Below are 24,343 nucleotides of genomic sequence, written 5' to 3' on the forward strand. Positions count from 1 at the left end.
AGCCTGGAGCACTACAATCCATAGAGTTGCACAGCCTTGGACACAACTGAAGCAACATAGCATGTGTGGATAAATTATTATGGAATTTAGGCCTTTTGTGAATAACTATTTTCTTAATTAAGCTGTATTTTATTAATATTATTTACATAGTACTATACCATTTGCCAGACTTTATTTTTTAGGGCTCCAAAATCACTGCAGATGGTGATTGCAGCCATGAAATTAAAAGATGCTTATTCCTTGGAAGAAAAGTTATGACTAACCTAGATAGCATATTCAAAAGCAGAGACATTACTTTGCAGACTAAGGTCCGTCTAGTCAAGGCTATGGTTTTTCCAGTAGTCATGTATGGATGTGAGAGTTGGACTGTGAAGAGGGCTGAGTGCCAAAGAATTGATACTTTTGAACTGTGGTGTTGGAGAAGACTCTTGAGAGTCCCTTGGACTGCAAGGAGATCCAACCAGTCCATTCTGAAGGAGATCAACCCTGGGATTTCTTTGGAAGGAATGATGCTAAAGCTGAAACTCGAATACTTTGGCCACCTCATGTGAAGAGTTGACTCATTGGAAAAGACTCTGATGCTGGGAGGGATTGGGGGCAGGAGGAGAAGGGGACGACCAAGGATGAGATGGCTGAATGGCATCACTGACTCAATGGACGTGAGTCTGAGTGAACTCCGGGAGATGGTGATGGACAGGGAGGCCTGGCGTGCTGCGATTCATGGGGTCGCAAAGAGTCGGACACGACTGAGCAACTGAACTGAACTGAACTGAACTGATAGCATTTTCAAATTTCCTTCAAGGATATTGTCTTGTTTGCATATCCCACTAACCTGGTGATATGGGCTAAAATGGTACATTTGTCTCCATATATACATGATGGAGAAGGCAATGGCACCCCATTCCAATACTCTTGCCTGGAAAATCCCGTGGACGGAGGAGCCTGGTAGGCTGCAGTCCATGGGGTTGCTAGGAGGCGGACACGACTGAGCGACTTCACTTTCACTTTTCACTTTCATGCATTGGAGAAGGAAATGCCACCCACTCCAGTGTTCTTGCCTGGAGAATCCCAGGGACAGAGGAGCCTGGTGGACTGCTGTCTCTGGGGTTGCACAGAGTCGGACATGACTGAGGCGACTTAGCAGTAGCAGCATACATGAGGAAATTGAGATTCAGAGAAATTAAGTAACTTGCCCAACCTTTATGGCAATTAAATGATAGATTCTGGATCAGAAATCAGATATTTTGACCTTTGATCTCTTTCTTGTATACCTTGCTGCCTCATTCATATCTTATTTTTCAATTAATGTAATACTTGAAAGTCACAGAAGCAATTTGTTCTAGATTAGATAGTTTCTTGAACTTGCCTCTTCTAATTGTTTTGAATTTTTAAAGACTTTTTTGATTATTTTTCTTCTTCCTAACTTATGAAACTCTTTGTAACTTAAGTTTTACTTTCTAACATGTACTCCACATGAGGATTTCATGGTTGTGTAGTGTAGCTTAGTCTGAAACTTGTCCAATCTTGAGTCACATGTTTGAACAAGTTAAGGAATATGGAAGTTCCTCCTCACCCACCCTTATACATGTGCACTTGCACACAGTCACACATACACACAGTGAATTGAACACTAATACTTAGGTATATGGGACTTCCCCAGTGGCTCAGTGGTAAAGAATTCAGGAGATGCAGGTTTGACCCCTGGGCCGGGACGATCCCCTGGAGAAAGGAAATGGCAAACCACTCCAGTATTCTTGCCTGGAAAATCCCAATCCATGGGGTCACAAAAGAGTCAGACACGACTGGGCGACTAAACAACAGCAACTTGTGTATATTGGTTTGCTCTGATGTGTATAAAATTAATGTTATTTGGAGGCTGAGTAATAGAAAATATTACCATCATTGGTTTTAGTTTAATGGCGATTAAGATTTAATACTTAAACCGTGTTGAAGCCACCATCAGTAAAATGACTTGTGCCCCCCACCCCCACCAAAAATTTTTGGAAAGAGCATTTGCTGAACACATTTATGTAAGGATTCAGTATTTCATTATTTTCACATTATTTTTCCAAATCTATACACTTAATAATCATTAGAAGAAAATAACTGTCTATCATGCTTGGTAGTTGTGTGTTATTCCTAGAAAAGCCTGTCCAGAATATATTATCTGAATTTCTTGATGGTGTTGAATAGAAACTATTTTTCTTATTCCAAAAGATACTGACAGATTAGCATTGTCTGTGCCTGAGACCTTTGAGAAATTAAGCTTATTGAGACCACTCATGCCATATTGTTCTTAGTCATTTGTGTTAATTCAACCATTGTATTTGAAAGCAGATCAAATGGCAGTCCATTGTACAGGGCTAAGATTTGTGATTGAAATTCATTCCTTATTATAGGTAAGAGTAAAAGTTACTCATCACCAGCAAGGATGAATACTCTAATTGTTTGATATAATTGAAGAACATATTTTGTGAAGAAGAGAAAAAATAAGTTTTGTTATGACAAGTAAGATTTCTTTTGTGAATAAGATAGAATTTAAGCTACAAGATGAAATGTTTGCAGAATTTAGGCAGAATGAGTCATTATAGTAACACCAATACTCTTGATAAAATGAGGAAGGAGATAAATTTATTGCAATGCATTGATTGTTTTGTTTGTCGTATAACTTTTATGTTCTTTTGAGATTTTTTCCTTTTACATAAGCCCATGTAATAGTTACAAATAAAACAAAAATAAGCACATAGCAGATGGATACTCAACAGACCTTGACAAGACAATAATAAATCAAGGGGTTTTGTAGGAGAAATGGTTGCTGACTATGAGGTTGGTGGCCTTCTATGTTCACAGTTATATGTTCTAATTTATTTCTGGTCTGCAAATGCATCAGTATGACAAATGTCTACCTGTCAACCGATTAGACAGAAAACATAAGTAAAGCCTTACAGAATTCTCTGAGAGTCTGAGTGATTTAAGCACACAATGGTGGAATAATAGCTTGCCTTAGCAATTATAAACATCTCAGTGACATTATAAATCAGATTACTTTGTACTTTTTTTGGGGGGGGGGGTCAAAATATCTGTCATATCTTATATCCAAATAACTAGCTCATCTCAACACTTTTCTCACTAGCTACATCAAAGAGCTCTCCTCTGTTCCATTTGGTAAATGTATGCCAAGTGCATTATATTTGGGGCACAATGTTTCCAAAGGCTGCATGGTGTAATATATAGTATAATATATATAATGAAAATAAGTTACTTACTCATATATATATATATATATATGTTTGTGTGTGTGTTTTATTAGGATGAGCTTTTAAAACTACAGTTAGGACTTAATGTTCTTCAAGTACTTTCAGGAACCAAACTTCTTGCTTCCTCTATGTATTACTGCTATTATCATTGGGCCTATTACACTTGAGTGTGTTTGTGTGTGTGTGTTTTAAACTCTCTTCATAATCTCTGTTCAGCAATAGTCCTCACTTCACTGTTTCAAGTTTACTACAAAGACTTATTCCACTCCTGTTTGAAATTCTTAAACCTCTTTGTTCTCCCTCTCAAGCTGCATGTAACCTCACATATTTTTAGTTTTCTCTCTTCTGGAGTAAGAATTGATACTTGGCCCTTCTGATCCTAACTGGGAGGTGGCAGGGCATGGAGGGCAGTGCAGAAGTGAGGGAAAGGAAATGCTTATTTCTGCCTCTGTCTCTAATTATACCACTAACTCATGTTTTCTTAAGTAAATGACTCTGATATACTCATCTGTAAAGTAGAATTATTTTACCTACTGTGCAGGCTGTGGTAAGAATTATATGAGATCAAGTTTTTAAAGTGTGTGGCATAGTTAACATAATTGCAAAATAAATGGTGTCAGTTATCCTCTTAGTTACCTAGATAGCATGCTTTGTGATCCTTTAAACAATTCTTACTTCTTCACTTACCATATCTATAATAATTACTGTCTTACCTCTGTAAGCAGGCTTCCTTGGTAGCTCAGATGGTAAAGCATCTGCCTACAATGCAGGAGACCCGGATTCGATCCCTGGGTTGGGAAGATCCCCTGGAGAAGGAAATGGCAACCTACTCCACATGCCTGGAAAAATCCCATGGACCGAGGAGCCTGATGGGCTACAGTCCATGGGATCTCAAAGAGTTGGACACGACTGAGTGACTTCACTTTTTTCACTTATATCTGTAAAGGAGCAAAGTAATTAGTAGTACATGTTCAGGAGACAGAACTGTTTTTGAAATCAGGTTTCACCATTCATTAGCTGTGCCTCAGACAGCTTAAATGTGCCTAGCCCTCTCTAAATCTCCCCTTTCTCCTCTGTAAAATAGTAATAATAATAGTGACTTGGCTCAGAGTGTGGTTTTGAAAATTGCATTCAATTAACTAAATGTGTGTGTGTATTTATGCCTATGTATAAAATGATTGAAAACTACAGATAAAATATGTAGCACCACATTTTGCATAAAATAAATATGAAATAAACATGCATACATTTGTTATTAGTCTCCAATCCTGTTGACATTTCAGGCTTTTGTGTCCTCTTAGCTGAGTGCTTCACACCAGGTCACTGCTATATTCTCATACCATCCATCTCATACTGTTGGCAGTCAAACTATTTTTTGTATACAAAAACAGAAGCCCTCAGAGCTGTCCAGTGTCTAGCAAATATGGGATAAATGACTTACCCTGGCCTTTTAGGACTGCTGCAGTAGGATCTCACACTGCCTTTCCTGCATGATCTCTAGTTTGGCTATCTTATACTGCTGCTATGTGCAGTAAGACAGGCTACATACTGTAAAACTAACCCAGTATCTGGAGCATAAGTGAAAGGTTTTTTTTTTTTTTTCTTTTTTCATTTCTCTTGTTTCCCTTTTTCTCCTTTCTACCCTCTTCTTCTAATAAATCCTGGAGTCTAGTCGAACATGCTCTCCTTGTACCAGACATATCCTTTCCTATGTCTTTTTAAAATTCTTTTCAAATTTTTTAAAAATTTTAATTCTCTTTGTTTTTATTTATCCAGCAGGTATTTATGGATTACGTTCTGTGTGTTATTTATTGTTTGGCACCAGCGACACAAATGTTTAGGACACTTTCAGAGGTCATTATATTAAAAAATATAATAATAAGATACTATATTAGAGATATTAGAGATACTCAGGCCTCCAGGCTGAAAACTACATGAGAGCAGCACCCGTGTCTATTTAGGCATACTGTTGTATTTCTAACTTTTGGAATAAAGCTGTGGACGTATTAGTGTTCTCAAAATTATTTGAGAATAAAATTTGAGAGAGAGAACAAGACAAAAGGGAGAGAAGTCATGAGACAGCTTGGCATATTTGATTATTGCACATACTTCTGTATGGCTGTAGAATACATTGTAAAATTCATGCCTGGGTGTAGTGAGAGATAATGTTGGAAAGAAATGAAGAACATTGTCCATTTTGCCTAGAAGTTTGGACTCTATCATGGACTTTTGGAGAGCCTGTGAGAGGGTTTAAGTAGGAATGCCACATGCTGCTACTTTATTTTAGAATGGATATCCTGTTAACAGTGTAGTGAGAAGAATCAGAAATGAAATTAGAGGTATGGATATGAGTTTTGAGGTTATTGCATTAATAAAGCAAAGAAGTTTGGGTACTTTGAATTGATGATGGAAATAGAAAGACTTAAGATATATTTGTATGATAAAACTAACTGAACTTGATAACTGATTAGTTTTGGAGACTGTGGAACATGAGAAGAAAGGGTAAGCTCTGACTTCTGCCCAACCTTCAAGGCCCAGCTGAACTATAACCTACTACACTTTCATTCATCTAATTTCTGATTAAAATTAATATTTATTTTTACTCCTTGTAAAATATTTTATATATCTTTCTTACAGTGTTGATTTCTTTTTACTAATTGTTAATTGTAAGCATGTCTAAAGTTTCTCACCAAATTGGAAGTCTCCTAACTTATCTTTGTGTTACCTTCTATGACCTTATCTATATTGGATATTCCATAAATACACAGATTATCAATTAATGCTATGCATTTTAATTTAATAACCTCCTAAAAAATCTCTAGAATGTTAAGTATATTCCTGAGACATTTCAGTATTTTCAAAATGAAACTAGGTACAAATAGGTGAAATTTAACTAACATTCTTTCAAAAGCATTTTAATTTGAAAAATTCAAAATGAGTAATTGCCAGAAAAGAAAATATTCATAGGAAGAAATTTTAAAGTGAAATCAGGCCATATTGTTTCCAAATTCAGATGAGGAACTTACTATTAAAAATCTTGCACAGATTGGAAATGACTAATCAACATTAGAAAAATGAAATTGGAAGATCTGCCCTCGTACTGTTCGTGGCTAAAAATGTTTTCCTGTCCAATTTTAACATTGTTTTTCCAGTGTGAAAATGTCAAGGATTAGAAGTTTTATGGTGGAAAAAAAAGAAACATTTAAGTATCTAGTCTATGGAGGGTGATCTGGGGCAAATCCCGTGATTTCTGTCAGTCTCACCCCTTCAGAGAGAAGCCTTAGCTGTCTTAAAGGATATCACATTTGAGAGATATTATATAAAAGGGATATAGACATAATCTAAAAGACAGAGTGGTATATAATGATGATAAATTTGGATTATCTTTATAGATCCTTCTAGCTTTAATCACCTGTGAGTCTATGATTTTAGGTGTATTAATTTTTTGTTTTCAGTTTCAAGATCCATTTGAAAGCTGTAACATCTCAAGAAGTAAGTCTTCACTAGTTGCTCTCGTATGTAATGGCCAGAAATTTTTTTTCAGGTCACATATAAAACATAATTGTCTTTGGAATTTACTTCAACATACTTATCATCATGAAGTCTTAAGAAAATTAAAATGGTGGAACAGTAATTGTTTTTAACTGTGTTGGAGGCTCATTGTTCAGAGTTCTCACTTGCATATATCTTTGTATTAGGAAAATGCTTTTCAATGAGGAATTGCTTTTATTACAATGTGATTATATAGTTTCAGTGGGGGAGTATTATGAGATGAAGTGGAAAGAGTACAGGATCTGCTTTTTGTATTAACTTTGCTCTCAACTAGCTACCAGCTACCTTCTTTGGGCCTTGGTCTCTTCATAAGTAAAATGAGGGGGTGGAATAAATAGTTTGTTATGTCCCTCTGAATCAGTCCTGAATATTCATTGGAAATACTGATGCTGAAGCGGAAGCTTCAACACTTTGGCCATCTGATGCAGAGTCAACTCAGAAAAGGCCTTGATCCTGGGAAAAATTGAAGGCAGCAGGAGAAGGGGACAACAGAGGATGAGTTGGTTGGATGGCATCACCAACTGTATGGACATGAGTTTGAGCAAGCTCTGGGTGATGGTGAAGAACAGGGAAGCCTGGAGTGCTGCAGTCCACGGAGTCGCAAAGAGTCAGACATGACTGAGCGACTGAACAACAGAGTGACCCTCTGAGCTCTGAAATAAGAAAAATATTCAGTGTTTGTACCGTGTCCATATCAGATCCACAGCTATTCAAGTGTGACTCATCATGGTGAAAAGTAAAATCTAATCTTTTCTATGATATTTAGAAGACCATGGGGATAAAATGTCATTGAGTTGCATTTGATCAAAAGAGCTAACCCAAACTAAGAAGTGTCATTTTCGTACTTCAAAGGAGAATGATCAGTAAATAAAAGCATGTTATAGAGTTTTATAATTATTTATCATTAATAATATTCTGAAGAAATTCTGTTATTAATGAGTCTATTGCTAATATTAGAATACATAGATTTTAAGTGGGTTAAAAGTTGGGCATCTTGTGACTCTTTTATATGATCCTATCATAATGAGTCTTAAATCTTGAAGAGTATCTCTGAATTCATATATACAGATGAGTATTGCTGTCTTCATAGTTGCTTTGGGAGACTTGGCTCTTTTTTTCATTCACATCATTAAATACATACTACACACCTACTACTGTGCACTGATACTACCATATTAAATTGGAGGCAAATTGAAGAATTGTAGTTATGCATCCTATTCTGCAAATGCTAGTTTTTTATCTTCTCTAAATAACCTTCATTTCAATTCTGTTCCTCAGTCTCCCTGTTCTGTAAAGCTTTCAATTTCATTTATCCCCTAGGCCCCGCACACCATCCAGAGCTATGCCCAAGCCCTGCATCATCTTACTCACCTCATATCACATTGAATTTCCCCTAAGATGCCTTCTGTTTTAACCTGTGTAGACCCACTAGGACCAATGGTTGTTTTTGCTGCTTCTATGCCATAGAGAGGCATGGAACTCGAGTAGCACGCAGAAGCCCATGACCAAGGATCCATCCCCTTCATTCTGTCATCTAACTAGCAGCTCTGAGATCTTACCACCTGTCAGTCACTTCACTGGTCCTGCACCTCTCTGGAATTTGTTCATCTTTTCCTCATCTCTTCTATTCAATTTCAAAGAAATCTCTTTCTTTTTCTTAAAGATACTACCTACCCAGTGTAACTAGCTTTCTCTCTTTCTGAACTTTGTTGTTTTTTTTGTAACTAAAAGATATAAAAGTGGTTGTAGAAAGTTTTTCTTTCTTTTGTGCAAAAATCCTGAAAGAACCTACTTTCTAAAGCTCTAGATACCTAATGCTACCGCTAAGTCACTTCAGTCATGTCCGATTCTGTGCGACCCCACAGACGGCAGCCCACCAGTCTCCCCTGTCCCTGGAATTCTCCAGGCAAGAACACTAGAGTGGGTTGGCATTTCCTTCTCCAATGCATGAAAGTGAAAAGTGAAAGTGAAGTCACTCAGTTGTGTCTGACTCTTAGCGACCCCATGGACTGCAGCCTACCAGGCTCCTCTACCCATGGGATTTTCCAGGCAAGAGTACTGGAGTGGGGTGCCATTGCCTTCTCTAGGTGTCTGCTTGAAACAGGAGAAGAGGAACAGAGACGGGGGGAGAGAGAGAAGGAGGGAGGGAGGGCGGGAGGAAGGGAGGGGGAAGGAGAGAGACAGAGATGCATAAAGATGGATTTTCAAGAGCCTGAGTTCCAATGGGAATGAGTCATCTATAAAACAGTAAATTTTTCTTGTATGCTTTTTATAAAGCCATCTCAGACCATCCACTTATTTTTTTTCTTATTTTTGTTTTGTTCCTTCCCTCCTTTTTTCTCTTTTTTTATTTCTCTCAGAAAGAGCACAGAAATCAGAGATGGTGAGCCCTTGTTTAGAATTCTCTTTCTCTCACTTAACTAGTAATATGATCTTCAGTTCAGTTCAGTCACTCAGTCGTGTCTGACTCTTTGACACCCCATGAATCGCAGCACACCAGGCCTCCCTGTCCATCACCAACTCCTGGAGTTCACTCAGACTCATGTCCATCAAGTCAGTGATGCCATCCAGCCATCTCATCCTCTGTCGTCCCCTTCTCCTCCTGCCCTTAATCCCTCTCAGCATCAAAGTCTTTTCCAATGAGTCAGTTCTTTGCATGAGGTGGCCAAAGTATTGGAGTTTCAGCTTTAGCATCATTCCTTCCAAAGAACCCAGGGCTGATCTTATTTTCTCTTTGAACCTGAGTTTTCTGTTTGCAAAAATGTGGATAATGCCACTTTTCCATACTCCCTTACAGACTTTTGTTAGACCAAGTAGGAAAGCATTAATGCTTGGAAAGCCATAAAGCAGTGTGCAGATATATAGACTTTATTGATTTAATGCAGTCAGAGTGTTTTGGAGCCAGATACTCCTGTATTCAGCTGTTGCATTTGCCACTTACTAGCTTAGTGTAATTTTAGTTTCTGTGTGTAGAAAACTTACTAACACCTACTTCAGGGTTGTAAGGAAGAAATAAAATAATCTTTATAAATTTCAAGATAAACAAGGGTATGTTTTATTCCCACGTCTTAGATGAAGAATTTGAAACTTAGGCAGTTAAATCATAACTCTGATTTGGTCAGGGTTATGCCAGTATTCAATGAAAGGACCAGAAAAAAACTCTTGGTATCAAATATGGGTTTGGCTTTTTAGATAAATTATATCAGGTAATTCAAAGAATTCCATATGTTTGTAGCATAAACATTTACATATATGTACAGTTGAGAATCATAAAAATATTATCTAGAAACATTCAGATTAGTTCTTGTACATTTGTTAAGCAAAGAAAAATTTTCCAGTTTCCTTATTTTATTATCAAATTGTACAAATTAAAAAATGTAATCGCATGTCATGTTAATGACCCAAGAGAAAGGAGAAACTAATTGGCTCCTTTTTCAATTGTAGTGCTGGGTAACTAACAAAGGCTAGATGTAACTTATTATTTTTGATGGGCATTGTGTATTAGAATTTTAAAAATGAAATTTGATGGCTCCACTCACCTATTAACCCAAGACATATGGTAGGGTTCAGTTCTCATTTCATAAATCCCATTTGTCTCCTATTTCATCCTTTGTGTTACACTTGACTGGTAATAGTAGATTATGTTTTTACTATGAAAACTTCCTTTATTTTCAGTATATCACCAAGGGCATAATCATGATAGATTAAAAATAATCATGTAAATTATAATAATCTAATTCACATTTTCCAGAATATTTTTTAATAATGAGAAGTTTTCTTTTTACATACTGATTGGGGCTTTCCTGGCTCGAGAGAAGGCAATCATGTTCAAATTACTTTATTTGGTATTTGTTGTTGTTGCTAAGTCACTTTAGTCGTGTCCGACTCTGTGTGACCCCAGAGACGGCAGCCCACCAGGCTCCTCCATCCCTGGGATTCTCCTGGCAAGAACACTGGAGTGGTACTCTTAGCTTAAACCTAGGGTTATATAGGATTTGATATTAGGGATTAACAAGAAAGCATGACCAGAATTCAGCTACTTGGTTCACATGTATAACTTTTTTTTTTTTTTTTTTTGGCAGAACAACATAATTTGTTTTATTTTTTATTTTTTTTCTTTTTTTTAGTTTTTTATTTTTTAAATTTTAAAATCTTTAATTCTTACATGCATTCCCAAACATGAACCCCCCCTCCCACCTCCCTCCCCATAACATCTTTCTGGGTCATCCCCATGCACCAGCCCCAAGCATGCTGCATCCTGCGTCAGACATAGACTGGCGATTCAATTCACATGATAGTATACATGACCTAATCAAAAAATGGGCCAAAGAACTAAATAGACATTTCTCCAAAGAAGACATACGGATGGCTAACAAACACATGAAAAGATGCTCAACATCACTCATTATTAGAGAAATGCAAATCAAAACCACAATGAGATACCACTTCACACCAGTCAGAATGGCTGCGATCCAAAAATCTGCAAGCAATAAATGCTGGAGAGGGTGTGGAGAAAAGGGAACCCTCCTACACTGTTGGTGGGAATGCAAACTAGTACAGCCACTATGGAGAACAGTGTGGAGATTCCTTAAAAAATTGCAAATAGAACTACCATATGACCCAGCAATCCCACTTCTGGGCATACACACCGAGGAAACCAGAATTGAAAGAGACGCATGTACCCCAATGTTCATCGCAGCACTGTTTATAATAGCCAGGACATGGAAACAACCTAGATGTCCATCAGCAGATGAATGGATAAGAAATCTGTGGTACATATACACAATGGAGTATTACTCAGCCGTTAAAAAGAATTCATTTGAATCAGTTCTGATGAGATGGATGAAACTGGAGCCGATTATACAGAGTGAAGTAAGCCAGAAAGAAAAACACCAATACAGTATACTAACACATATATATGGAATTTAGGAAGATGGCAATGACGACCCTGTATGCAAGACAGGGAAAGAGACACAGATGTGTATAACGGACTTTTGGACTCAGAGGGAGAGGGAGAGGGTGGGATGATTTGGGAGAATGACATTCTAACATGTATACTATCATGTGAATTGAATCACATGTATAACTTTTCCAAGCCTGGAAAAGTGCTCTGTTTGAATCACGCTAAACCACTAGCAATTTTAAAACTGAGGTGAACTATGGTGGAAGATTTTTAGTTTTTCATAGATGTATAAAATAAGTATACAGCCTGGAAGAGGAAATTATTCAATCTTAAGATTTAAGGATATACTGCTAGCAGCCATAAAAATAATAAGACTTCAAGTATTGTTTTAAAGTTACTGTTTAAAAAGGTGAAAAATGTATGTAGCCATACCTTTCGTGCTGACCGTTATAGAAGTGCAAGGTTAAGTTATGCTAAAAAATTTATGTTAAAAAGCAGTGCCTGTACCTTTTCATCACATTTACATCTGATATAATGCTTTATATATTTCTTCTTCTCAATTTTCATCAGAAGACTGCCTCCATATTATTCTTTGAATAGTAGGCTAACTTTTCTGAGGGCATGATTGGAACACAGGACTCAGCATGGTAGCTTGTAGGAAAAAAAAAAAAAAAAAATCAAAGCATAATTGTGCCTTGTCTCCCTGGAAAAAGTTATGACATTCAGGACAGAGAAATGTTCAGATCCATTACAGGAATTTCCTTTGTGCAATGTACACATGAACTTTTTAAGAAGTTTAATGTTTAAACATTTTTAACAGTCTAACTTCTAGTGTATGTTGTCATAATAGTATTATTGGAATAATTGTTTTTATTTTCATCATACCAGTGAAATTTATTGAGAGAGTGCATTAAACTAAAGAGCATAACTTTCAGAGGATGTGTTGAGAGTATCTTGACTTCCAGTTCAACAACCTGTTTACATATATATTTCTTGTGCTCCAGGCTTGATTTCTTCCCACTTGGGCTTTTTGTTTTTTAATTGAAGTATAGCTGATTTACAATGTTATGCTAATCTCTGTTATACAGCAAAGTGACTCAGTTTTACACACACACACAAACACACACATATCTATCTATATATAAATATTTATAATCTTTTTTTAATATTCTTTTCCATCGTGGTCCTGGTCTAATTTCTAGTTTCTTGCCCAACTCTCAGCTGGCTTTTTTTAGTGCAGCTAACTAAAATAGCTAAGAAATAGATTCAGATCCATAACTTCATTAACTGGATCTTGAATGTATCCAAGCACTTAAATGCATGTACCCGTGTATATTGGATCCTGTTTTCCTGGTAAATCTTTTACTTCAAAAGTGTTTTGGCCACTACCTAGAATTTTGGGGCTTCCCTGGTGGCTCAAAGAGTAAGGAATCTACCTGCAATGCAGGAGATCTGAATTCAAACCCTAGATCAGGGAATGACTACCCATTCCAATATTTTTGCCTGAAGAATTCTATGGACAGAGAAGCCTGGCAGGATAGAGTCCATTGACTCACAAAGAGTTAGACACGACTGAGCGACTTTCACTTTATATGAGAAATTATATGTCACCTTACCAATCAGGCAGATATTGGGATATCTTTTTCTAGACCTTCTTTTTCTTTCTTAACTCTGGAAAAGTCTAGACACCCTGGAATTTTAAGTGACATTTCCAGGGCAACATAGCTCCTTAGTGGCAAAGATAGATTTTATCACAGATGTTTTGACTTAAGCCCTGGGCTTTTTCCTGGTCTGATTTGTTAATTAAATATTCATCCTATGACTACTGTTAGGTATAATCTCTCTCTCTCTCCTTGAATATCTTTATGTTTATCATAAAGTGTTTATAGAGAAACTGTGACAAAGTGAGTCACACCAGTTGCAAACTGTTTCAAATGATGAGAAATTGTTGGAAATATTTTTAGCCAGGAGCTTGAAAGCACTGAAAAACTAGCAGCACAACACAATGGCCAGTATGACCTCATGAGAGGAAATGTAAATTTGTCGTGAACTGGCCAGCCTATGACAAAAATTATCATTTTGTTGATACTCGGACAAATTCTTTTGGACTGATCAGTCATAATTGATCCAAACTTTATGTAAGATAAATTGAACTCTAGGCAAAAATAAATATATTACTAATAGTATAATTGTTTCTCTATTTGCTATCAGCTCTGAAAAGCATTATGTGTGTTTAGAAATAAAGTAAGCTGGCAAGAATAAATTTTGTTCTTACTAAGTGGTAATTTTCTCTTTCTGTGTTGGCTAGGTTTTTCTAGATATGACATTTGGTTCAGGAGGACACACAAGAGCCATTCTGCAGAAGGAGCCAGATATTACTCTGTATGCATTAGACAGAGACCCAACAGCATATGCAATAGCTGAGCAGCTTTCAGAATTGTACCCGTAAGTAATACTCTTGTATAGACAGTTAATTTTGTTGCTCAGTTTTATGTATCTTGGTTTACCTTTTGGAATTTGTGTTCCCTTGTATGATGTTATACTTAATGAAATATTTCCTCCCTTTTTATACAAAAAGAATTGATGTAAATGATATTTTTAGAACCACTTAAAAATATTACTGCATTTATCCTTTGTAAATAGGTATAAACACAAAAAAATTATTTTTGGCAGATATTTGAAGATGTGTTGAAACCCATCCTTCAGTAGTATTTTGCCAGATAATCCATACTTTAAAAACATTAAAAAATATTTTATTTACAGTTTCTAAGAATTTAGTGGAGTAAATAAGTATGTAAAAATTCTTTAGAATTCATGAGGTTACATACATCAATGTAATACAGTTTTCTTTGAAATCTTTTGGCAGTTCACAAATAAATTTAGACCTTTCTATCCCTCTGTCAAAAATAGTGAACATTTATGGTAGAACTTTAAAAAAATTTAAGGTTATTGTCTTTATAAGTCATAAAAGCATTTTCCTTTAGAGAAAAACATTTGAATTAATGAGTTATGTCCTTTTGCCGTGTTGTTTAAGACATCAGGCCGTAAAAGACAAATATCTTGGAATTCAGATGGCCATCTCCAAATATGTAAAGGGCTCTTTTCTGTAATGGGGAGTTGTTCTATTGTGCTAAGCTCCAGAGACTGAAATTCAAAAAAAAAAAAAAGGTGAGAATTTTAGAGGTAAATTGTGACTGGACATAGAGTTTTTACCAGTTGTAGCTGTCCAACAATGAAAAGGTCTCTGGTGAAGTAGCGAAAGTAAGACCATGGAAAGGTTTAATCACAGGCTAAAGTTAGAAAGTTGGATTACAAATCTAGAAGAGTCTTTTCAACCTTTCTAAGGTCCCAGACTCTTTGCAAATCTATGTGATTACATCTCCCAATAAAAGGGTAAATATACCTAGATTTTTGTTTGCAAAATCACAGTGTTTGTGAAGTCCCTGCTGCTGCTTCTAAGTTGCTTCAGTCGTGTCCGACTCTGTGTGACCCCACAGATGGCAGCCCACCAGGCTCCCCCATTCCTGGGATTCTCCAGGCAAGAACGTTGGAGTGGGTTGCCATTTCCTTCTCCAATGCATGAAAATGAAAAGTGAAAGTGAAGTTGGTCAGTCGTGTCCAACTCTTCGAGACCCCATGGACTGCAGCCTACCAGGCTCCTCCGTCCATGGGAGTTTCCAGGCAAGAGTACTGGAGTGGGATGCCATTGCCTTCTCCTGAAGTCCCTAGAAACCTATTTGACCCCAGGTTCTTTATTTCTAACAGAAATATGAGGGTGAGTTTTCATGGAACAGTATTTTTTTTTAAATCATTCTTTCATTTTAAGCAAAGTAACTTAAAATGCACCTTCTTGAAGTCTTGTACTGGGGCATTCATATTTGTGAAACTTTTTAGGAATTTACTTGATTATGATCTGAACATTTATAGAATGAATATAGATCTCCATTATATATCACTAGCATAGACAGCCTGGTTCTCTTAGATATTACTGTTCTAAAGGTGGTGATTCCCAAGGTCTCTTATTCTTCCAGACACTCTAGTTTCTTAAATGGAATCTCAAGACTGTATTCTCTTTGCAGTTTACAAATGTGGAAACTATTAGCTACTCATATTAGTTTGCTAAAAGGCACATATGACTTAACAGTGACAGAAATGGGATGTATATTTTGCCCATCACCCAATAATCTCATTTTATTAAAGTATAGTACCTTATCTCAAATTTTACTGAGGTTTTTTTTTTTTTTTTGGTTCATGCACAAAGTAATTCCATTTAATAAATTAAACAACAAAAAGATAAAACAGAAAGAGATAATTCAGCTGAGTTCAGTTCAGTCACTCAGTCGTGTCCAACTCTTTGTGACCCCATGGACTGCAGCATGCCAGATATTCCTGTCCATCACCAACTCCCAGAATTTGCTCAAGCTCATGTCCATTGAGTTGGTGATGCCATCCAACCATCTCGTCCTCTGTTGTCCCCTTCTCCTCCTGCCTTCAGTCTTGCCCAGCATCAGGGTCTTTTCCAATGTCAGTTCTTTGCATCAGGTGACCAAAGTATTGGAGCTTCTGCATCAGTTCTTCCAGTGAATATTCAAGGTTTATCTCCCTGCAGTCCAAGGGACTGTCAAGTCTTCTCCAACACCACAGTTCAAAAGCATTAATTCTTCGGTGCTCAACTTTATGGTTCAGCTCTCACATCCATACTTGACTACTGGAAAAACCATAGCTTTGACTAGACGGACTTTTGTTGGCAAAGTAATGTTCCTGCTTTTTAATATGCTGTCTAGGTTGGTCATAGCGTTTCTTTCAAGGAGCAAGTGTCTTTTAATTTCATGGCTGTAGTCACCATCTGCAGTGATTTTGGAGCCCAAGAAAATAAAGTCTGTCACTGTTTCCATTGTTTCCCCATTTCTTTGCCATGGAGTGATGGGACCAGATGCCATGATTTTAGTTTTTTAAATGTTTGAGCTTTAAACCAACGTTTTCACTCTCCTCTTTCACTTTCATCAAGAGGCTCTTTAGTTCTGCTTCACTTTCTGCCTTAAGGGTGATGTCATCTGTATATCTGAGGTTACTGATATTTCTCCCAGCAATCTTGATTCCAGCTTGTGCTTCATCCAGCCTAGCATTTTGCATGATGTACTCTGCATGTAAGTTAAATAAGCAGGGTGACAGTGTACAACCAGAGAAAATTTAGAATCAAAGATACTGAAAAGAAAAAAAAAATAGAGAAAGAAATCTCAAATGATCATTCTTTGAAAATAGCAAAATCCCTTTCAGCCTGATTGTTAAGGGTAAAAGAGAGCAAAAATATTTATATGATTAAGATTGAGAGAGAAAATCAACCATAGTCACAAGGTAAATTGTTAGGTGATTTTATTGCAATTCTGTGGCAATATGTGAATCCTAGATTAAATGAATAATGTACTAACAAAATATAAATTGTTAAAATTGACTCAATAATTATAAACCTTTAATCGATTTTTTCCATAGAAAACGTTAGAAAGGTAACTAAAGTATATAGAAAAATGCATAGTGACCAGGTTAGGAATTGTTATCTAGCTCTTAAAGAGTAGGAAAGAGCATTGGCATTTATGCTAGTCCTGACCTTGGTAAATATGAAGAGCTCTTAAAGTTCATTTTGTATTGAATTCAGCAGTGTTTTAATGCCTAATTCTGCTAGAGATAGTATAAAGGAAAAAGAGAAAAAGTTCAACACCATTGAAGCATATAAATGCAGACAAAATGCAATGCTAGTATATCTAAGTCACCCATAATTTAGTTAAAAGAATAATAGTCCTTGGGGTTTCAAAAAGAATAATCAGTTCAGTTCAGTAGCTCAGTTGTGTCCGACTATGACCCCATGAATTGCAGCACGCCAGGCCTCCATGTCCATCACCAACTCCTGGAATTTACTCAAACTCATGTCCATTGAGTCATTGATGCCATCCAACCATCTCATCCTCTGTCGTCCCCTTCACCTCATGCCCCCAGTCCCTCCCAGCATCAGAGTGTTTTCCAGTGAGTCAACTCTTCGCATGAGGTGGCCAAAGTATTCGAGTTTCAGCTTTAGCATCAGTCCTTCCAGTGAACACCCAGGACTGATCTCCTTTAGAATGTACTGGTTGGATCTCCTTGCAGCCCAAGGGGCTCTCAAGAGTCTTCTCCAACACCACAGTTCAAAAGCATCAGTTCTTCAGCCCTCAGCTTTCTTCACAGTCCATTTCTCACATCCATTCATGACCACTGGAAAACCATAGCCTTGACTAGGTGGATCTTTGTTTGCAATGTAATGTCTCTGGTTTTTAATATGCTGTCTAGGTTGGTCATAACTTTCCTTCCAAGGAGTAAGCATCTTTTAATTTCATGGCAGCAATCACCATCTGCAGTGATTTTGGAGCCCCCCAAAATAAAGTCTGACACTGTTTCCACTGTTTCCCTATCTGTTTCCCATGAAGTGATGGGACCAGATGCCATGATCTTAGTTTTCTGAATGTTGAGCTTTAAGCCAACTTTTTCGCTCTCCTCTTTCACTTTCATCAAGAGGCTCTTTAGTTCCTCTTCACTTTCTGCCATAAGGGTGGTGTCATCTGCCTGTCTGAGGTTATTGATGATATTTCTCCCAGCAATCTTGATTCCAGCTTGTGCTTCTTTCACCCCAGTGTTTCTCATGATATACTCTGCACACTGCTGCTGCTGCTGAAGTCGCTTCAGTTGTGTCCGACTCTGTGTGACTCCATAGACGGCAGCCTGCCAGGCTCCGCTGTCCCTGGCATTCTCCAGGCAAGAACGCTGGAGTGGGTTGGCATTTTGAAAAGTGAAAGTGAAGTTGCTCAGTCGTTTCTGACTCTTAGCGACCCCATGGACTGCAGCCTACTAGGCTCCTCCATCCATGGGATTCTCTAGGCAAGAGTACTGGAGTGGGGTAGCATTGCCTTCTCTGATGCTCTGCGTAGCGATGGCCTAATAGGATTAAATTCAAGAATACAAGTATGGCTTTATGTCATACAGTTAATGACAGGTTGATAAGTATCACAAGAATCAATTAGCTGTTCTGATTAAAATCTCAAACACTTGTAGATGTAGGCAGGACATCTCTCAGGCTTCCCTGGTAGTTCAGCTGGTAAAGAATCTGCCTGCAATGCAGAAGACCTCCATTCGATCCCTGGGTTGGAAAGATGCCCTAGAGGAGGACATGGCAACCTACTCCAGTATTCCTGCCTGGAGAATCCCCATGGACAGAGGAGCCTGGCGGGCTACAGTTTATGGAGTCACAAAGAGTTGGACACGACTGAGCGACTAAGCACAGCACAACACGGGGCATCTCTCACTTGAGGCTCTTATGACCTGCACGTGCCATTTCACATATTCTTTCAGTGTAAAGATATTCAATATGCCAAGGTGCCATAGTCTAAGATAACTTTTCCTGAACCATATTAATATTTATCAAATAGAGTTCTCTCAAAATCAATAAGACAACAAATTCCAATTTGAAAAGTAGACTAATAATAGAAGGGTCAATCACTAAACATCAGTGTGTGAAAAGATGCTCCACGAAAGCAGCCATGAAAAGGGAAATGAAATTAAGATAATAATGGTATAAAATTTATCCATAGTAAACTGGAAGACAGTAGTTTTAAAAATGAGGATATGGGGGAAAGGATTCTTATTTTTCATGGGTATCTTTTAATATTAAAAAATAAATAGGCTGCTTAGAATAAGCATCTAAATAAAAGAAGCAGTATCTAAAGAAACATATCCATAGGCTTATTACAGACTTTGTATATGCATTTTTGTATGTATAATCATAGAGAACTTGAGAAAGAAGAAATTAACAGTGGAGAGAGGTACATAGAAAGGGAAAGTAATAGTTAAGAAAAACAAGACTAGATGAATGATTACCATCCTTGCATACATATGTAAAGTAGAAAAAACTAAGTGATACTATATATTATTTATATATATATATCTCCAATTATAGTGATAGTATAAAATGTACATAATGAAGATAAACACAAATTTGGGCTAGGAATTATTTCTGAGGATAATGGATAAATGGATGGATGGTTGGTCGGAAGGATGGACAGATTAGATAAATTGATTATATTCTTAAAAATACATCTATAATTACAACATACAGTAAAGTATGCCAAAAGGAAATATTTTGTCATTTCAATGTGTACATCTTTTGAGGAATTAATTTCTTTCTCTCTTTTATTCATTTATTTTTCTGTTGTCAAAGAGTAGCCTATGCTTCTGAAAAATCCCAAGTTCTTCCCTCTGTTAAAACTAAGTCAAAAATAGAAACTAACATTTTCACAAAAAAAATAACCAATTCATAGGAAAGCTGAATTTTAGGCTAACCCATTTTAGCACTTTCAGAAAAGATGACATGTCAGATCACCTGTTGTTTGAAAACTGAAACTTTTCCCTAGTGCCTCTGAGGACTGTACAAGAGGAAACACATTAAAATTGGAGCATTGTGGTGTTAGCTGACTTCTACCACAGTGGAAGATGGATATTGCGAGACAATTTTTTTAAAACTTTTTTTTCTGAATTTAGAGTTAATATGTGCTCTGCATATTGAGTTTAGAGAATATACACATGTGTAAAGAAAATAAAAATTATAATTGATTACATCATTTGACTAGCATATTGAGAAGCAGAGACATTACTTTGCCGACTAAGGTCCATCTAGTCAAGGCTATCGTTTTTCCAGTAGTCATGTATAGATGTGAGAATTGGACTGTGAAGAAGGCTAAGTGCCAAAGAGTTGATGCTTTTGAACTGTGGTGTTGGAGAAGACTCTTGAGAGTCCCTTGGACTGCAAGGAGATCCAACCAGTCCATTCTGAAGGAGATCAGCCCTGGGATTTCTTTGGAAGAAATGATGCTAAAGCTGAAACTCCAGTACTTTGGCCACCTCCTGTGAAGAGTTGACTCATTGGAAAAGACGTTGATGTTGGGAGGGATTGGGGGCAGGAGGAGAAGGGGATGACAGAGGATGAGATGGCTGGAAGGCATCACCAACTCAATGGATGTGAGTGTGAGTGAACTCCGGGAGATGGTGACGGACAGGGAGGCCTGGCGTGCTGCGATTCATGGGGTTGCAAAGAGTCTGACACGACTGAGCGACTGAACTGAACTGAACTGAAAGGAGTTATGGTGCTTCCCTGCTTGCCCAGTGGTAGAGAATCCACCTGCCAATGCAGGAGATGCAGGTTCAATCCCTGGCTCCAGAAGATCCTTCAGGAGGAAATAGCAACACACTCCAATATTCTTACCTGGAAAATCCACTGGACAGAGGAGCCTGGCAGATTACAGTCTAGGAGTCGCCAAGAGTCAGACATAAATTAGTGACTAACAAACAACAACAACAACAAAAACTAAATTATAAAAATACAAGAAGCTGTTGCTTTCAATAGTTTGTAAAAGTAGATATTCTCACTTGGGTAAACTTACATAGAAAAGTACACAGAAAAAAATTAAACTCACTTGTTAAACCACCACTTAAGTAGTAACGATTTTGTATATTTCATTCCATCTTTTTAATTGCTAGTGTTTCATTATATTATATGTATTACTTCTTTTGTGAACTTCTGGGGATTTTTTTTCCTTTTTGTACCTTTAAAGCTTTGAATATCTTGGCCAAGTTTAAAAACCATTTTGATCAATTGTGGTAAATACATATTAAAGAATTGACATCTTTACTCTGCATTCCAATCCAGAAGCATGATATATTTTTCCATTGACCACTGTATTTGTGTTTCTGACTAATATTTTTTCTTAATTAAAATGACAAAGTACAGAAAAGTGCTGAGAAGTAAATTAAAATAATTCATAGTCCATAACCACCAAAATAAGCAGCAACTTAGTTTACTAGAATTCTAATATAGTCTTATCTTTATCCATATTACTGCTATTCTAAGTCTTTCTATACTGTTTTATTTTAGGTGTATTTCCATTAAACAAATACCAGATGTACTTTGTGTAAACAAATCTGAGCGTGTTTTCTGTAAAGGGTAATTAAATCAGGAGAAGCTTACTGTTTCTATGTCAACTTGTCTTACACTTTCTATTTTTGTGTTTTATTGAAATTTTCTTCAGCATTTAAATTTTCTCTTGTCCATTGTCAATGTATATATATTTGTCTTTGCCTTTTCTCTACCTATTTTGACAACATTTAAAATTTTTTTTTCAATTTATTGACCGATGTCAATATTTTTTAAGATTCAGTTCAGTTCAGTTCAGTGACTCAGTCGTGTATGACTCTTTGTGACCCCATGGACAGCAGCACACCAGGCTTTCATGTCCATCGCCAACTCCTGGAGTCTACTCAAACTCATGTCCATTGAGTCAGTGATGCCATCCAACTGTCTCCTCCTCTGTTGTCCCCCTCTCCTCCTGCCTTCAATCTTTCCCAGCATCAGGGTCTTTTCAAATGAGACTGTTCTTTGCATCAGGTGGCCAAAGTATTGGAGTTTCAACTTTATCATCAGTCCTTCCAATGAATAGTCAGGACTGATTTCCTTTAGGATGGACTAGTTGGATCTCCTTGCAGTCCAAGGGACTCTCAAGAGTCTTCTCCAAAACCACAGTTTAAAAACATCAGTTCTTCAGTGCTCAGCTTTCTTTATAGTTGAACTCTCACGTACACATGTGACTAATGGAAAAGCCATAGCCTTGACTAGATGGACTTTCGTTGGCAAAGTAATGTCTCTGCTTTTTAATATGCTGTCTAGGTTGGTCATAACTTTTCCAAGGAGCAAGAGTCTTTTAATTTCATGGCTGTAGTTACCATCTGCAGTGATTTTGGAACCCAAGAAAATAAAGTCTCTCACTGTTTCCACTGTTTCCCCATCTATTTCCCATGAAGTGATGGGACCAGATGACATGATCTTAGTTTTCTGAATGTTGAGTTTTAAGCCAACTTTTTCCCTCTCCTCTTTAATTTTCAACAAGAAGCTCTTTAGTTCTTCTTCACTTTATGCCATAAGGGTGGTGTCATCTGCATATCTGAGGTTACTGATATTTCTCCTGGCAATCTTGATTCCAGCTTGTGCTTCATCTAGCATAGCGTTTCTCATGACATACTCTGCATATAAGTTAAATAAACAGGGTGACAATATACAGCCTTGACGTACTCTTTTCCCTATTTGGAACCAGTCTGTTGTTCCATGTCCAGTTCTAACTGTTGCTTCCTGACTTGCATAAGATTTGTCAAGAGGCAGGTCAGGTGGTCTGGTATTCCCATCTCTTGAAGAATTTTTCCACATTTTGTTGTGATCCACACAGTCAAAGGCTTTGGCATAGTCAATAAAGCAGAAATAGATGTTTTTCTGGAACTGTCTTGCTTTTTCGATGATCTAGTGGATGTTGGGAATTTGATCTCTGGTTCTTCTGCCTTTTCTAAATCCAGTTTGAACATCTGGAAGTTCACAGTTCATGTACTGTTGAAGCCTGGCTTGGAGAATTTTAAGCATTACTTTACCAGCATTGGTCAAACAGGAGATGGCAACAGTGAACATCAACATTATAGGAATCAGCAAACTAAAATGGACTGGAATGGTGAATTTAACTCAGATGACTATTATATCTACTACTGTGGGCAAGAATTCTTTGGAAGAAATGGAGTAGCCATCATAGTCAACAAAACAGTCTGAAATGCAGTACTTGGATGTAGTCTCAAAATGACAGAATGATCTCTGTTCATTTCCAAGGCAAACCATTCAATATCACAGTAATCCAAGTCTATGCCCCTACCAGTAATGCTGAAGAAACTGAACTTGTACAGTTCTATGAAGACCTACGAGACCTTCTAGAACTGACACCCAGAAAAGATGTCCTTTTCATTATAGAAACTGGAAATTTTTTAGGATTAAAGTACTTAAACATTTTTTATTGTTAATTATGCAAAAAGAAACATTTATTGGTTAACCACCCCATGTAAAGTGAGAACTTACTAGTCTAATTTTTGCTTCCTATTTTTCTCCTAGATCTTGGCTTTTAAAATATTATTTTTGCTTTTAAACATTAATATCTACTATTATGATAATTATCAGATTGCATGTGTATTGTTTGGCAGTAATATCTAAACTTAATTATACTTAAATTAGCTTTATTCATTTTAATGCATCCCACTAGCCTTTTTCTAACACTGTAAATTCCATTTTGAGTTCTTTATATAGGCTCAGTTTTCTACCAATTGATCACATCTTAGTTTTTCTATAAATATGTAAAAGGGAAACATCTGTGTATTTGTCTACCTGAGACTGTGTTACTAATGCTTTCTTACATAGGTAATAGTTTATTTAGGGTAACACTTTGGAAGTTGTGTAGATATTAGTCTTTTGTTTGTTTGTTTCTTGCTTGTAGTGTTGTTTGTCTAATCTCACCTTTGATAAGAGATATTAATATGTATCCTATATTCTCACATCCTCGAGGAGCATCATGTTATTAATACTATTTGAACTTCCAGTGTTTTGTTTGTTTTCAGAAAAAATAAGTATCAATAACTGGCTTTTTGTGTGAAGTTTGTTCTATGATCATTAACTTGGAAAGTTACAGGTGAATTTACTTATAGGATGTGATCTATTCTAAATTATGCATATAATCTGTCCAAGTTGTATAGTCTG

The 24,343-nt window shown here is 36.9% G+C and overlaps 1 protein-coding gene across 1 annotated transcript in view; it reads left to right on the forward strand.

Annotated features, from left to right (window-relative positions):
* The window catches only part of METTL15 (methyltransferase 15, mitochondrial 12S rRNA N4-cytidine), a 230,018-nt gene that overhangs the window by 95,994 nt on the left and 109,681 nt on the right, over positions 1 to 24,343 (forward strand). Inside the window, exon 3 of the mRNA XM_004016361.5 lies at positions 14,021 to 14,157. Coding sequence (XP_004016410.1) covers positions 14,021 to 14,157 — 137 coding nt within the window. The remainder of the gene's footprint in view (positions 1 to 14,020; positions 14,158 to 24,343) is intronic.

The sequence above is a fragment of the Ovis aries genome, chromosome 15 (assembly GCF_016772045.2).
Source record: "Ovis aries strain OAR_USU_Benz2616 breed Rambouillet chromosome 15, ARS-UI_Ramb_v3.0, whole genome shotgun sequence".
Taxonomy (NCBI): domain Eukaryota; kingdom Metazoa; phylum Chordata; class Mammalia; order Artiodactyla; family Bovidae; genus Ovis; species Ovis aries.